The sequence below is a fragment of the Monodelphis domestica genome, chromosome 3 (assembly GCF_027887165.1).
Source record: "Monodelphis domestica isolate mMonDom1 chromosome 3, mMonDom1.pri, whole genome shotgun sequence".
NCBI classification, from domain to species: domain Eukaryota; kingdom Metazoa; phylum Chordata; class Mammalia; order Didelphimorphia; family Didelphidae; genus Monodelphis; species Monodelphis domestica.
Genome location: NC_077229.1, coordinates 192049638 through 192065994, shown reverse-complemented (window position 1 = coordinate 192065994; position 16357 = coordinate 192049638). Strand labels below are relative to the sequence as shown.

Sequence of the window (16357 nt, the reverse complement as noted above, 5' to 3'; positions counted from 1 at the left end):
CAACAGTATTGCATCACCAACAGACACCATAATTTGTTTAGCCATTTCTCAATCGAAGGGCATTCCTTCATTTTCCAATTTTTTGCCACCACTAAGTAAAGGTATAAATTTTTTTGTAGATGTCTTTTTCCTTATTATCTCTTTGGGGTACAAACCCAGCAATTCTATGGCTGGATCAAAGGGCAGACAGTCTTTTAGCGCCCTTTGGGTATAGTTCCAAATTGCCCCCCAGAATGGTTGGATCAATTCACAACTTCCCCAGCAATGCATCAATGTCCCAACTTTGCCACATCCCCTCCAGCATTCATTACTTTCCTTTGCTGTCATGTTAGCCAATCTGCTAGATGTGAGGTGCTACCTCAGAGTTGTTTTGATTTGCATTTCTGTGATTATTCGAGATTTAGAGCACTTTTTAATGTACTTATTAATAGTTTTGATTTCTTTATTTGAAAATTGCCCATTCATGTAATTCATGTAATTAACAGTTGGTGAATGGCTTGATTTTTTATACAACTGATTTAGCTCCTTATATATTTAAGTAATTAGACTTTTGTCAGTTTTTTGTTATAAAGATTTTTTTCAAATTTGTTGCTTCCTTTCTAATTGTGATTACATTGGTTTTGTTTATACAAAGACTTTTTAATTTAATGTAATCAAAATTATTTATCTTACATTTGGTAATTTTTTTCTAACTCTTGCTTGGTCTTGAAATCGTTCCTTTCCCAAAGAGCTGACATATATTATTCTGTATTCATCTAATTTACTTATAGTTTCCTTCTTTATATTCAAGCCAATCACCCATTCTGCATTTATCTTGGTGTAGGGTGTGAGCTATTCATCTCAACCTAATCTCTCCCATACTGTTTTCCAATTTTTCCAGCAGTTTTTGTCAAATAGTGGATTTTTGTCCGAAAAGCTGGGATTTTCGGGTATATATATCATAGACTGTCTTGTTGCGGTCATTTACCCCAAGTCTATTCCACTGATCCTCCCTTCTGTCTCTTAAGCAGTACCATATCACTTTGATGACCACTGCTTTATAGTACAGTTTAATATATGATACTGCTAGGCACCCCTCCTTCACAGTTTTTTTTCATTATTTAACTTGATATTCTTGATCTTTTGTTCTTCCAAATGAACTTCGTTATAGTTTTTTTTTTCCTAATTCAGTAAAAAAGTTTCTTGGTAGTTTGATAACTATGGCACTGGATAAGTAAATTAATTTGGGTAGGATTGTCATTTTTATTTTGTTAGCTCATCCTACCCATGAGCAATTAATGTTTTTCCAATTATTTAAATCTAGTTTTAATTGTGTAGAGAGTGTTTTATAGTTGTGTTCATATAGTTCCTGTGTTTGTCTTGGCAAATAAATTCCTAAGTATTTTATACTGTCTAGGATGATTTTAAATGGAATTTCTCTTTCTAACTCTTGCTGTTGGGATGTGTTGGAATATATATAGAAATGCTGATGATTTATGTGGGTTTATTTTGTATCCAGCAACTTTGCCAAAGTTGTTGATTCTTCCCACTAGCTTTTTAGTTGAATCTCGAGGATTCTTTAAGAAGACTATTATATCATCTGCAAAGAGTAATAGCTGGTCTACTTCCTTCAATTTCTTTTTCTTCTCTAATTTCTACTGCTAGTGTTTCTAGTACAATGTTAAATAATAGAGGTGATAATGGGCATCCTTATTTCACTCCTGATCTTACTGGGAAGGCTTCTAATTTATCCTCATTGCAGATGATGCATGCTGATGGTTTTAAATACAGACTGTTTATTATTTTTAGGAAAGGTCCTTCTACTGCTATACTTTCTAGCGTTTTCAATAGGAATAAGTGTATTTTGTCAAAGGCTTTTTCTGCATCTCTTGAGATAATTGTGTAATTTTTGTTGGTTTGCTTATTAATATGGTCAATTATGTGGATGGTTTTCCTAATATTGAACAATCCATGCATTCCTGGTATAAATCCCATCTGATCATAATGAATAACCCTCATGATCACTTGCTGGATTCTTTTTGCTAGTATTCTATTTAGTATTTTTGCATCTATGTTCATTAACGAGATTGGTCTATAGTTTTGTTTCTCTGTTTTTGATCTGCTTCGCTTTGGAATCAGTACCATAATTGTGTCACAAAAAGAATTTGGTAGAACTCCTTTTCTTATTTTGTAAAATAATTTATGTAATATTGGGATTAGTTGTTCTTTGAATGTTTGATAGAATTCACTTGTGAATCCATCTGGCCCTGGGGATTTTTTCTTAGGAAGTTCTTTGATGGCTTGTTCAATTTCTTTTTTCTGATATGGGATTATTTAAGAATTCTATTTCTTTTGTTAATCTAGGCAACTTATATTTTTGTAAATATTCATGCATATCACCTAGATTGATATATTTATTGCCATATAATTGGGAAAAATAGTTTTTAATGATTTCTTAATTTCCTCTTCATTTGTAGGTGAGGTCTTCCTTTTCATCTTTGATACTGTTAACTTGGTTTTCTTCTTTCCTTTTTTAAAATTAGATTGACCAGTACTTTGTCTATTTTGTTTTTACAAAGTACCAGCTTCTAGTCTTAGTTATTAATCCAACACTTCTTTCACTTCCAATTTTATTAATTTCTCTTTTAATTTTTAGGACTCTAATTTACTTTTTAATTGGGGATTGTTAATTTATTCTCTTTCTAGTTTTTTAATTTGCATGCCCAATTCATTGACCTCTGCTCTCCTTAATTTGTTAATATATCAACTCAAGGATATAAATATCTCCCCGAGTACTGTTTTGGCTGCACCCCATAGATTTTGATAGGATGTCTCGTCATTGTCATTCTCTTCAATAAAATTATTAATTGTTTCTATGATTTGTTCTTTAACTGATTTTGGAAAATCATATTATTTAATTTCCAATTAATTTATGACTTGCCTCTTTATGTACCCTTACTAATTATTATTTTTATTGCTTTATGATCTGAAAAGATTGCTCTTCTGCTCTTTTGCACTTGATTGCCATGTTTTTATGCCTTAGTACAAGGTCAATCTTTGTGCATGTACCATGTGCTGCTGAAAAGAAGGTGCATTCTTTTGTTTACCTACTTATTTTTCTCCACATAACTATTAAGTCTAATTTTTCTAAGATTTCATTCACATCTCTTATCTCTTTCTTTTTTGTTTTTCAGTTTGATTTATCTAGATCTGATAAAGGACATTTCATGTATCCACTAGTATAGTTTTACTATCTGTTTCCTCCTTAAGCTCCAATAGTTTCTCCTTTAGAAATTTGGATGCTATACCACTTGGTGCATACATGTTAAGTAGTGATATTTCCTCATTGTCTATACTATCCTTTATCAGGATTTAATTACATTTCCCATCTCTTTTAATCAGATCTATTTTTACTTTGGCTTTGTAAGATATCATGATTGTGACTCCTGCTTTCTTTTTCTCAGTTGATGCCCAATAGATTTTGCTCCAGCCTTATTTCTTTACCCTGTATATGTCTGCCGGTCTCATGTGAATTGCTCGTAGACAACATATGGTAGGATTTTGGTTTCTAATCCACTCTGCTATTTGCTTCTGTTTTATGGGTGAGTTTATCCATTTACCTTCAGTTATAATTACCACCTGTTTATTCTCCATCATTTTGATTTCCTCTCCTACTCCTTCCCTTTCTTTTTTCATTATTCCTTCTACAACAGTGTTTTGCTTTTAATCTGCCCTCCTAGTCTCTACCCTAATTTTACTTCCCTTTCTCCCCCCTCTCTTCTTATTCCCCTCTTATTTTTCTTTGTGGCCCCTTTAAACTACCCCCTCTCCACTCTCCCTCCCTTGTATCTATTCCTTCCTCACTAGTCCATTTGCTACCCTTCTACTTCTCTATAGGGAAAGAATCAATTCTCTACCCCAATGGATCTGATTGTTCTTTCCTCTTTCAAGTCAATTTCAATGCATGTAAGAATTATATATTACCTATCTCCAACCTCTTTCACCCTTCCATTGTATTGGTTTTCTCCTCTGCTGCCACCATTCACTTCTTTATGAAATATAAATTTATCCCATTTTGTCTCTTTTTCCATTTACCTCTAGTTATATATATATATATATATGTATACACATGCATATCTATATGTATATTTATATCTATCTATCTATCTATCTATCTATCTATCTATCTATCTATCTATCTATCTATCTATCTATCTATCTATCCATCCATACATTTCTTCCTATACAGTTTGTCACTGTTCCCTCTAAGTATACTTCTTCTAGATACCCTGATGATAATAACAGTTTTTAAAAGTTATCAATATCATCTTTTCTTATAGGAATACAAAGCTTTTTAACTTGTTGGGTCCCTTAAACAAAGTTTCCCCTCACTCCCTTTCTTAATTACCGTTTGGTAATTTTCTTGAGTTCTGTGTTTGAGCATCAAATTTTCTGTTTAAGTCCAGTCTTTCCTTTATGAATGCTTGGAAGTCTTCTATTTTTTTAAATGACAATACTTTCCCCTGCAATAATATAGTCAGTTTTGCTGGGTAGTCAATTCTTGGTTGTAGATCCTGTTCCCTTGTTTTCTGGAATATCATATTCCATGCTTTCTGGTCCTTCAAGGTAGATGCAGCCAGATTCTGTGTTATCCTAACTGTGCTTCCATGATACCTGAATGACTTCTTAGCAGCTTGTAAAATTTTTCCTTGATCTGGTAGTTCTTCATTTTGGCTGTAACATTCCTGGGCATTGTCAATTGGGAATTAAATGCAGGAACTGATCTATGGATTCTTTCAATCTTCACTTTTCCCTCTTGTTCAAGAATGTCAGAGCAGTAGTCTTGGATAATTTCCTGTAGAATGGTGTCCAGGCCTTTTCTTTTGTCATGATCTTCTGGCAGTCCAATAATTCTTAAGATGTCTCTCCTGGATCTATTTTCCACGTCTGTAGTTTTGTCAGTGAAGTGTTTTATATTTTCCTCAATTTTTTCATTCTTTTGATTTTGTCTTATAGACTCTTGCTGCCTTGTGAAGTACTTGCTTCTAGTTGTTGGATTCTAATTTTTAAAGACTGCATCTCATCCCTAGTTTTTTGGTCATCCTTCTCCTTCTTGTCTGATTTTCTCTGTAGGTCATCTTTCATCGTCTTTGCCTCATTTTCAAGCTAGTCAATTCTGTCTTTCAAGAAATTATATTCTTGTTTTAGTTCATGTGCCTCTGTTTCTAGATGACTTATTTTGCTTTTTAAGTTCTTTTCCCAATTGTCTTCAGACTCTCAGTTGTTTTTTGAATTGTGTTTTGAGTTCTTCCAAAGCCTGAGTCAAATTCACTGGAGCTTCTGTGATTTTGCTTGGTGTTCCTTGGTCCTCCTGTTACATTTGCAATTTTGTCATTACCTGGATAGAAGCTGTCGATTGTAATTCATTTTTTCTTTTTCTGTTGTTTACTCATATTTTTTCCTTCTTTCCCTCCATTATTGGCTCCTCTGATTATTTGCTGGATCTGTAGATTTGGGCTATTTTGTCCTGAATGGGCTTCTTCTCTGCTCTGCTAATTGATTAGGTTAGGCTGATGGTATTAATGAGCCATGAGGTCAGACCTTCCCTAGCTGGCAGCAGAAACTGAAGGTGTAGGTTAAGGTTTGGGGGCTGGAGGGAGCTGGGCTTCCCATCCTGTTATCAAGGTATTCTGTAGTAGTTGCAGCTTTCGCCCTGAGAGCATAGTCAGTTAGGCTTTCAGTGGAGTCAGTGGGGAAGGGGTATTGGAGATTGAGCTTCCCTGACCTCTGAAGGCTTCTTATCTGCCCTATTCATAAGTTTATGCCATGATGGAGTTGATCTGCAGAGTTGGATGTGCCCTGAGGCCAAAACCTGGAGGGGGGGGCAAGATGGAGTGTTTTGACTGCCCTCTCTGAGCTTCTCCTCCAGCTGCCTCCCTGCCACCTGTGTTCAATGCCCTGAGCCTCACAAAGTTGTGCCACTGCCAGGAGCCATCAAGCCACAAAGTTTTGACATGGTCACTCGTGGAAACTAGGAAGTCACAAAGTGGCTCCCAGGAAGGATGGAAACACCCACTGAAACCCCCCTGAGTGACTTTCCTTATTAGTATCCCCTTATTAATGGAATTGCCTTGATTATTCCCCAGGAAAACAGATGAGAGCAACATGCTTGCAGGATTAATACAGATGTCACACTCTGTCCCCCCGCTACCACCCCCCCCCCCCCGAGTTATCACCAGGAGATCCCATTTACAAAGTTAAACCTAAGGATTCTTATGTACCCACTTAGATAGGACCCTCTTTTCTAGGCTACAAACTTCTGGCAAATCTGTGCTCAGAATTCCCCAACCTAAATTTGGGTCATATTGATTCTATTCTCTGACCCCTCACTTAGCAACAATGTTTCACTGACTATCTCCTTAGGCTTCACGTCTCTTGTTAGGATGTATGGAAACATGTATGTTGAGAATGAAACTGTGTGCCAAGCAGACATGTGATCATGAGGGTATAAAATAAAGCCAAGCCTCAGCCAAGTTGGATCAGCTTTTCCTGTGAAACCTGTGATGCAGGTTGAATACGAAAGCTGTGTCCCATTCATCATTCCACTGACACTGTCCCACCTCCAAAACCCCATCCCCTGTGGGAGACTGGACTTCCACGGAATGCCAGTAGGGCACTCCCTCCAGACTAGAGCTCTTGTCCACCCAGAGATTCCAGGGACCACTGGAGGCTCAGCACAGTAGGTGGGGAAGAGGTCCTGGGGCCTTCCTTCTTCCTTCCCCTTGAACCCAAGAGTTCAAGAATTTAGGGTTTTAAGTTTAGTCCAGTATGAGGGTCCCCTAGCTCTGTTCTGTTGTTAAGATTTGGTTTTCTGTCCCCTTGAAGCACTTTGTTTTTAATTAGATGTATAAGGGTTTTCAGAGAGGTCTGGACTTTTGCTGCATCTAAGTGGCCATATTGACTCCTAGTGAAAGCATTTTAGAAAGTATCACTGAATGTCTCATTATTTGTTACAAAATTCTGTTTATATACTAGGGGATAAAGTGGACTTGTAAATAAAAGCAGTAATTTTTATTTGTGATGTTATACAAGAGATGGGGAAAAAAGCCATACTTTCTGTCTTAGAATTGATATAAGTATTGGTTCTAAGAAAGAAGGGTGATAAAAGGTAGGCAACTGGGATTAGTAACTTGCTCAAGATTACACAGCTAGGAAATATCTGAGGTCATATTTGAAGCTAGGTCCTCCCGATTACAGGACTGGTTCTCTATCTACTGAGCTACTTAGCTGCCCCCATTATATAAGGGATACTTGATAAGATATAGGTTGAACTAGATGGCTTCTATGGTCCTTTTCAATTCTGAAATTCAATGAAATAGAGGCAAGGAATGTTCTCTTTAAAGATAAAAGATTATATACTTTCCAGGAAGAATATCTTATATTCCTTCTCTACATTTCACCTTAAACTATTTGCTTCTATGTAAATTTTACTAACTTCTAAGGTAGTATCTCCTAGGTTACTTCAGTAAGTAAGTACTTTAATTTTAATAAATCCTAAATTGTTTCATAAGAACCAAGGATGGGGCATAGATAATAAAATTAGTGGTATCCGAACCCAGTAGTTACAAAGTATCATGCTACTAAACATAGGTAGTTTAAAGACTCAAGAATAAAAAGGGAAGAGGCAAGACACTTACTATCATCTCGAGCAGATTGGAAGCTGCTGGCCCTTTTTAATGAAGCTGTCTGACTAAGATGAGCCAATGCAGATGGACGCAAATCATTTTCTAGCTCCATCATTGGTGTTGCATTACCTGATGGGAAAAATGATTCATTAACTACCTTACTGATGGTTAAAAAATTTTTTTTGTTTTTTTAATCTTTTCTATTGAGCACAACTCTCTAATTCAAACAACTGATGACTACTGGGCCTGTTATTTTTTCCCATATATACAAAAATGGAAAAAAGAGAAAGGGAACACCAAATTAGAAGGTTAAAAATGACATTTGATTGCAGTTTTAAAGACTCAAACAGAACCTATTTAAATTGGCTGTTGACTCTGAAAAATGGGAAATAAAAAATTATACTGATTATTACCAATTAACATAAACCAATTGCCATAAGGAAGCCAAAAAAAAGCACTGAAACCACCAGTCAGCTAATACTTTATTTCCTGTGGTACATAAAGAAAAAAGTAGTTTAGTATATCAGTTTGCTTGCAAAATACTTAGAAGGAAGACATTCCTTATTCCTGAATATTTTCCAACATATATTTAACCTTTCTTACCTATATCCACTTTAAAGTTATCAAGTATCAAAACAAATGATTTATGATGGAAAATGTTCCCTAATCGTTAAATAGGCAAAAGGTATGAACAACAGTTTTTGGATGAAGAACTCAAAACCATATATAAGTGCATGAAAAAATGTTTTAAATCACTACTGATTAGGGAAATGCAAGCCAAAACAATTCTGAGTTATCATTTCATACCAATCAGATTGTCTGAAATGGCAAATGGGCAAATTGCTAAAAGTTAGAGGGGATGTGAAAAAAAGGGGATACTAATATACTTTCCATGGAACTATGAAATGATCCAACTATTTTGGAGAGCAATTTGGAATTACATCCAGAGAGCTATAAAATTATGTATACCCATAGAATTAACAATTCTGTTGATGGGTCTATTTCCCAAGGAAATTAGGAGAAAAGGAAAAGAATCTATATACCAAAATATTCATAGCAGCCCTCTTTGTGGTGGCAAAGAACTGGAAATAGAGGAGATGTCTATCACTTGGGGAATGATATGGTTGTGACAGAGTACTACTGAGCCACAAGAAATAATGAGCAGATTAATCTTTTAAAAACTTGGAAAGACCTACATGAATTAAAGAGTGAAATGTGTAGAACCAAGAGAATGTTTATACATAGATTTAATATTTGATGAATAACTTATGAATATTCACTTCTGGAGAATGAATGGAGAAGTGGAAACACAGAGATAACCTATATCTTTTGTTGAAAGATGTCTTCTATGGTGTGGGGAGTGGAAGGAGGGGCTGATTTTTAAAAAAAGTTGAGGCTATCAAATTCTTTACAGATATCTATTTACTTCTTCATCTTCTGCTCCAAATGTTGATGCAACCTGTGAGCCATTTTTCTATTTGGATGCAAATTTCATTTGATTTTTGTGTTTCATTTACAGTGTGATTATAAAGAATATGATCCAGTTCATATGGTAATATGCCCAGCTGCTGATAACACACAAAGATACTGGATTCATTTACCTACTTTCTTATTTTTATTAGAATGGTCTATTTATGTATTAAGAATATCTTTAATAAAAATAAGAGAAAGGAGAAGTAAAAAGAGAGGGCAAGCTTTTGCATAGGATTTTCTACTTTGTAGAAACAGTACTTTTGAGTTGGTGGAGGCAAAAGGAAACCAACAATATTTGTTTCTCAAATATATGCACAATTAATTAAGGCAGGAATGTCAGCAAAAGGTTTGGATAAGAAGATGGTAGCTTTAACTTCCTCAGTCAGTTCTTTCCCCCTACCTTCATTAGCATGTGTCAGTGCTCCACTATGTACAGATAACAATGGATTTTCTAAAAAGAGTTCTAGAAATAGGTTTTGGGGCCAAATCAGGAATACAACAGGAGTTAAAATGAATTTCCTAACATAAATTGGAACAGTTGTCTGGGACCATAGGCTTGGGATTAGAATCTTCTGACTTTTGTTAGCTATCTGGCTGGGTGAGGAGACTCACAGCACTGGTTGTGTATTTTTTATTTTTTTTTTGTTTTCCATTCTTAATTTTCTAGTTCCTTCCTTCCTTCCTGTCCCTGATTGTAATATTTAATTGGGAAAGGAAATGGGATTGGAAAAATAGGGGATAACTTGAGGTTTGTAGCAGGGTATGGAGGAGAGAGGGGAGAGAGGGTATATTGCTTGATGAAGCAGGGTAATAAATGATGCCCATTTACTATACACACACACACATGAAGTCATGCAAAGCATATTTTTACATTTGGCTATATAGTAAAAGAGCAGTAGCTCTCCTTGTCAGGGAGTCTGAATATTGCAACTATACTACCCAAATGAGCTTTAAAATAGTGCTTGGCCCATAACAAGCATATGTTAACTACTATAATATATAATTAAGCACAGAGTAGTTAGAAAAGCAGCTTGCCCTGAAGATGCTAGATAGATATAATCCTACAGATGGCAGCAGAGAACAGTCTTGCAACCACACAATCAGTGGACATTCCTTGAAAAGATGATCCAGCAGAGAAGGAGCAATCAAAGATAAATTGAGATGCAACACCCAAAAGAAATCAGCAGAGAGCAGTGTGATGATATTGGAAGAAAATATCAGCTGCTAGCCAGCATCAAAACTGTGAGCTGCTGGTTTTGTTGTTTGCTTTTCTTTTCTTTTCTTTTCTTTTCTTTTCTTTTCTTTTCTTTTCTTTTCTTTTCTCCTTTATGCATGCTTCTTGGTTACATGTATTCTCTCTGTGGGTATTCTCACCCACTGGGATATAGTAAACAGGGGGAAAGTGTTCCCCTTATATTCATGGGAAGAGATTTTCTTATATTTATTTACTACACTGCTTATTTATAAATCTCTCAATTTGGACTAAGTGTCTGGGCTAGCTGGCTAATAAAAGTAAATATATCAGTTGAGACTTAGGAGCTTTGGTTTTAAGTGAGTATTAATCTACAGAGTATCTTAGTCTCAAGGTAGTACTGCTGGGAGCCCAGATGTAAGGAATGGCCCCTCCAGATTCTGCCCTACAGTAAACCACATCCTTATAGTCAGATGATTAAAAATTAAAAACTGTTTGTTGATTGTGCCCTTTATCTACCAAAAATGACTTGTTCAAGAAAAAGCTATGAAGTACCCCTCCAGTGAGATGGCTTCCATACCTATGTTATAATCATATAAAATCGCTTGATGTATACAATCGAAGGAATAATTCTGATGATGGAAACATGAAACATAAAACTTTCTGGAAGCAGGAGACTGCTCTGTAAAGGTGTTTAGCAGTGCCATGGAGGATGACCTATGCAAAGACCACATTAAGGACAGATTTTACACTATATAAAGGTGGTCTTTGTATCTCAAGGGCCTAACACAGTTTCCTGGCATGTAGAAAGTATTTCATAAATGCTCACTGATTCATTAACATTGCACTGACTGTAAGGCACCCAGGGAAATATGAAATCAAAGGTGACTCAAAAGGCAATAAATACATGTAAGGCAAGTTAGGTTGCAGTATCTTTTAAGTGACTTGCAACTTAAATGATAACATCAAGGGCATGTAAGAGGAGATTGGGTCAGTTAGTCATGTGTCAATAATAACAATCAACATTTATATAGAACCTAGAGATTTGTGCTGAAATTTAGATACACTGATCTTACAACAACCCTATGAGGTATTATCGCCACTATTCTGTTAAAAAAAAATGAAGCTAAGTGCAGTAAAGTGATTTTTTTATGATGACACAGCTATAAAATGGCAAATTAGACCTTGAACCCATGTCCTTCCTGCCTCTAAATCAGTTATTCTCTTCATTAAACAATGGTATGGATAAAATATTCAGATGGTCTGAGTTTTGTAATAAGTAAATCACTTTAAAAGACTGATATATATTAATTTAAGGTCGCCAAGGAATTCAGCTATGTAATTCCTAAATGAAAACTTAAGTCAGCAGTCAATATTTTATGGAGTTTAATTACAATAGGAGGAAGAAAGGAATTAGAGATAGAGAGAGAGAAAAGGGAGAGAAGGGAATAGGGCTTAAATACCCCTTCTGTTTAGGCTGGGCCAAAAGGCCCAAGCCCTTAGATAGCTGGGGCAAAGAAAAGAGATCAGTCCCTATTACTCACGTGACCAAAATGGAGAAACAGTCTCAGAGGCCCCACCTTCAGCTTCCTTCAGAGCAAGCTTCTCAGAGCACACCGCAACCACTCCGACAAACTCCTCCACCACCCCCTCGAGTCTCCAGACCCCCCTATCCTTAAGGAAACCATCCAAGTTCCCTCCCCTCAGTCCTCACATCTACCAATCACCTGTCCATCAATTTCCCTGTGCCAATGGAGGCTCTAGCTTAACCCAGGACCGCCCAGAGGTCTCTGGCTTTGCACATGTCTGTTGAAGGTCATATTTTCAAATAATTAAATCTTTGATCCTTTGCTACAGCCCTTTCTAAATCCTGTTAACCTGAGTAGGGTAGAGATTGGAATAATTAAATTTTGATCTATGCTGCAGCCCTTACTCAATCCTGTTAGGACTGAGTAGGGTGGAGATTGATTCCAAGTATCTCCATTGTATCAATTCTAAAATCAATCATGACTCAAAGAAATTCCCGTTCTATGCTTAAGCATAGGTCAAAGTCCTTTCCATTGTTCAGCAAAAGGTTTCTGTCCTAAAGTAATCTTAAGAAGGGAGGAGAAGGAACCTCCCATGCCAATGGGGTTCACATTCTAATAGTCAAGACCCACTATCAATAGGAAATTTTTCAAGTATGAAATTTCCCAATGGTGAAATTTCCAACATTTATAAGTCTAAGAAATTTTGAGGTTTTCAGTTTTGCCTTGGTGTGCATGAAGTATTTAAAGAGATATAAAGGAAGATCTTTGGTGAAAACCTAGGTAAGAAACTAGTCATTATTAAGTACCTAAAATGTGTCAGGCACTTTGCAATTATGATTTAATTTGATCCTTACATTATAGTAGATTTAGGGAAGGAAAGAGATGTACTTTGAAAGCACAGCAGGTATAGCAGCAACCTCACAGGTTATGATTATAATGAGATAGTACTTTGATAGTATACTTTGAGACTCTAAAGCATTATATAAATGCTAGATATTATTATTACTATTGTGGACAAGATTCATGACCACTGAATTCCCTTCTAATGATGGAATTCTCCAATTCAATGAGCATTTATTAAATTACCTTCTATACGCTAGGCACTGTGAATACTAAGACCAAAATAAATAAATAAATAAATAAATAAATAAATAAGGTCCTGTCCACAAGGAGCTTATATTCTACCATGCAAAAAAAAAAAAAAGCAAAAAACTAGGGGATAGCTGGGTAGCTCAGTGGATTAAGAGCCAGACCTAGAGGCAGGAGGTCCTAGGTTCAAAGCTGGCCTCAGACACCTCCCAGCTATGTGACCCTGGGCAAGTCACTTGACCCCCACTGCTAGCCCTTACCACTCTTCAGCTTTAGAACGAATATACAGTATTGATTCCAAGAAGGAAGGTAAGGATTTTATATATATATACACATATATATATGTGTGTGTGTGTGTGTGTGTGTATGTATGTATATATATCTATATCTATATCTATATCTATATATGGTGAGAAAAAAGAACTACTTATTTACCTGAGTTAAGAAGACAAAAGAAAACAAGGACTAAAATCAACATTTATACTGATAGTTATGTAAACTGTACAAAAATGGCTACTGACGTATCAGATCTTTTTATTATCATTAGCTTGTAGAGATCACAAAGGAGCAGAGATTTAAATATGGCATAGTATATTTTCAAAACATATAATTAAACAACATTAAGGTTAAACTATAAAAAATCAAAAGGCTTCATAGGATTGTCTACTAGGGCAGCAAGGGATGCTTTCCACAAGTGTAGCATTTTGCAATTTTTCAGGTTCATAATGTATTATCAAGCATTATATTTATATTCCACTAAGAATAAATTATCTAACTTTTTTTTTTGCTTCTAGAAATGTGCCACTGATTTTTCTCCAAAAAAAAATAAAAATTCATTTTTTCATTTGTATCTCTAGCCTCCAACACAATTTTATCCACACGGCATGTACTTAGGAAACTTTGATAGAATTGAACACAAAATTTTCCTTAGACATAGCTCCTTTATAAAAATTAGATTAAGGAAATATTAAGGTTTACAATTAGATTAAGGAAACATTAAGATTTATAATGTATACAACATTAATTAAAATGATCAGATACTAAACTGAAACAGTATTCTTGAAAATCTGATAATGTTAAAAGGGCAAAATTTCCCCTCCTAATAACTGAGTATGTGAAGAATATCCTCTTGTTCTATTGGAAAACACATCAATTTTCTGATCAGGAAAAGAAAGTTTAACATGAACTAATTTCTTAATTGGTTGTCTAGCATTACAAGCAAGTATAACACAGCAGCAGGGAACTAGAACAGCACATATACCCTTAGGACTAATAAACATCTGGAATACATTAGCAAAACATATTTTGTGCTGACTGACCAGAAGATAGCGCTTCAACACTGCACATAAATTCATAAGCCATGAAAACTATAGTGAGATTCAACTTAGAAATGTTTTCTTTCTTGATATTTTATTTTCTCTAACTGGGTTAAAGTCTGCAATTAATGAGTGCAACAAATGATTTTAAAGAACAGCAGGTTGAATTTTCCAACAGTAAGTGAACAAAAGAATTCAAATACCAGTTTTTGTCATTAAATACTGACTGTTAAGCTCAGAAAGCATCCTTTTTTATGTAAAAAAATCTAGTAAATCTAACATTGCTTTTATACTTGCTAAATTAAGGTGTGGAAATTTATTCTATTTTTCACTCTCTTGAATGTATTATCTTTCTCACTTCCAAAGCTAAAAATTCATCCCAAATGTAGTATGGTAGAAGACATACTAAATGTCAATTTTTTAAAGGCTGAAAAAAGTCATTAGCAATACTTCATTGATAATAAAATGAAACTGTTCTGATAGCTAGCAAAAATCAGAAAATGGTTAAAAATTTAAAATAGCATTTGGATTTTTTCTCTGATTTCATTATTCAAATAGTCCAAGAAATAGAATGACTTGATATTAAAGATGTTTCTATCATAAAATCTAGTATTCTGAATTGAATGATATTTTAAAAAATTTTAATAATTTACAGTGCACCTCATGTACTATTATATACAATAAATATATAAGGTATCCTTCCTAGAAAATCTGTGCACTGTAAATTATTGGATCTGCAATTGGATCTGCAAATCCAAAATATGTGGATCTGCAAAACCTGCATTTTTCACTGGAATACTAACTTATCCATGTGAGACGTTCTTCATAGCATGGCATTTTATTGATAATATGGGTCAACTTAAAAGTTGCTGTGAGAAATTTATGTTTGGTTTTTAATGTTATCTTTGTATCAACAATGGGAGTATTTTAGTGGTTTTGTAATCAAATTTATGGATAAATATGTTGCTTTGGGTAAGCCCTAAAATAATAATAATAATGGTATCAATCCTTTTTAATATATAAAGTGGTTATATATTATAATGCTAATAAAATACTCTGCGTTTTCATTCTTTCCACTGAAAGCACCTGCTGCCTAGACTCTATGCTTGAAATCTATTCTTGAGGAAGGTAAGAAAAGAGAATTACTTAATTTTATTAGACAGAAGAATTTTCATAGAGTTAAATATAAACTTTGAATCTTATGCCTTAAAAAAGTTAAATATGTTCAGAAACACTTAATAAAAATAAAAAATGCATATTTTGCTTCAATTCTTTAACTGAAAATATTGTTACTAAGTTTTATCTAAGAATATCAAAACTCTGCCTTAAAGCAAAAATGGAGGTGCAAAATGTTTCAGAAATAATTTCTAAATGAAAAGTTCACAGATGCCACTTAGTAGTGAAAAAATAGATTATAATTCTTTAATTTTATGATTAATTTTATAGTAGACTGACTACTATAAAAGATAGTATGATGAGCTACTAAATGGGATTAGGTAGCAAGTACCACTAGGATAAAATTTGAAAGCTTTATTATCCAAAAAGATGTAGGATTAAGATTAGGATGAATATCAAACTGAAAAATCTAACTTTTGATAAGGAATCCAACTTTCTAAACGGAGAGGTTTGGGCTCAAGATTTCTCTTTTTATTTTATATTTTTATTACAGATATTTATAGCTCTAAAGTTCTGCTGTCCTTGTAGAAAAGTAAAGCACATTAAATTCTAAGAAAGACTACTTTGTCTATGAAGTACAGATTATATATTCTGCCAAACCAATATCTGAGTTACAATTTTATCCAAGTTTCAAGCTAAAGATAATATTACTAATAGATACATATTCATTGAGAGGGGGAGAGTGACAATTTGAAACATTTTAATAATAATGTAAGTTTTCTTGTGACAATGGTCATAGTTTATTTTTTACTTTGGCAAAATGCATTTTTGGTAGTATATGGTCATATCCTTTATAGAAGGACACATATCTCTATGTTTTTATACACATACACCCCACAGGAAGGTTTAGAAGCAAAAAAGGGAACCTTTCTAGTAAATAAAACATACAAATATCTCATAGAAATTATGCTTTAGTAA

At 34.5% G+C, this 16357-nt stretch overlaps 1 protein-coding gene across 7 annotated transcripts in view; it reads right to left on the bottom strand.

Annotated features, from left to right (window-relative positions):
* EXOC2 (exocyst complex component 2) overlaps positions 1 to 16357 on the bottom strand; it is a 258548-nt gene that overhangs the window by 119174 nt on the left and 123017 nt on the right. For 5 of the 7 annotated variants that reach the window (XM_007488046.3, XM_007488048.3, XM_007488050.3 and 2 more), the window contains one exon: positions 7677 to 7793. The exons of the other annotated variants lie outside the window; for them this stretch is intronic. In XM_007488046.3, coding sequence (XP_007488108.1) covers positions 7677 to 7793 — 117 coding nt within the window. The remainder of the gene's footprint in view (positions 1 to 7676; positions 7794 to 16357) is intronic. 7 annotated transcript variants of the gene reach the window in all.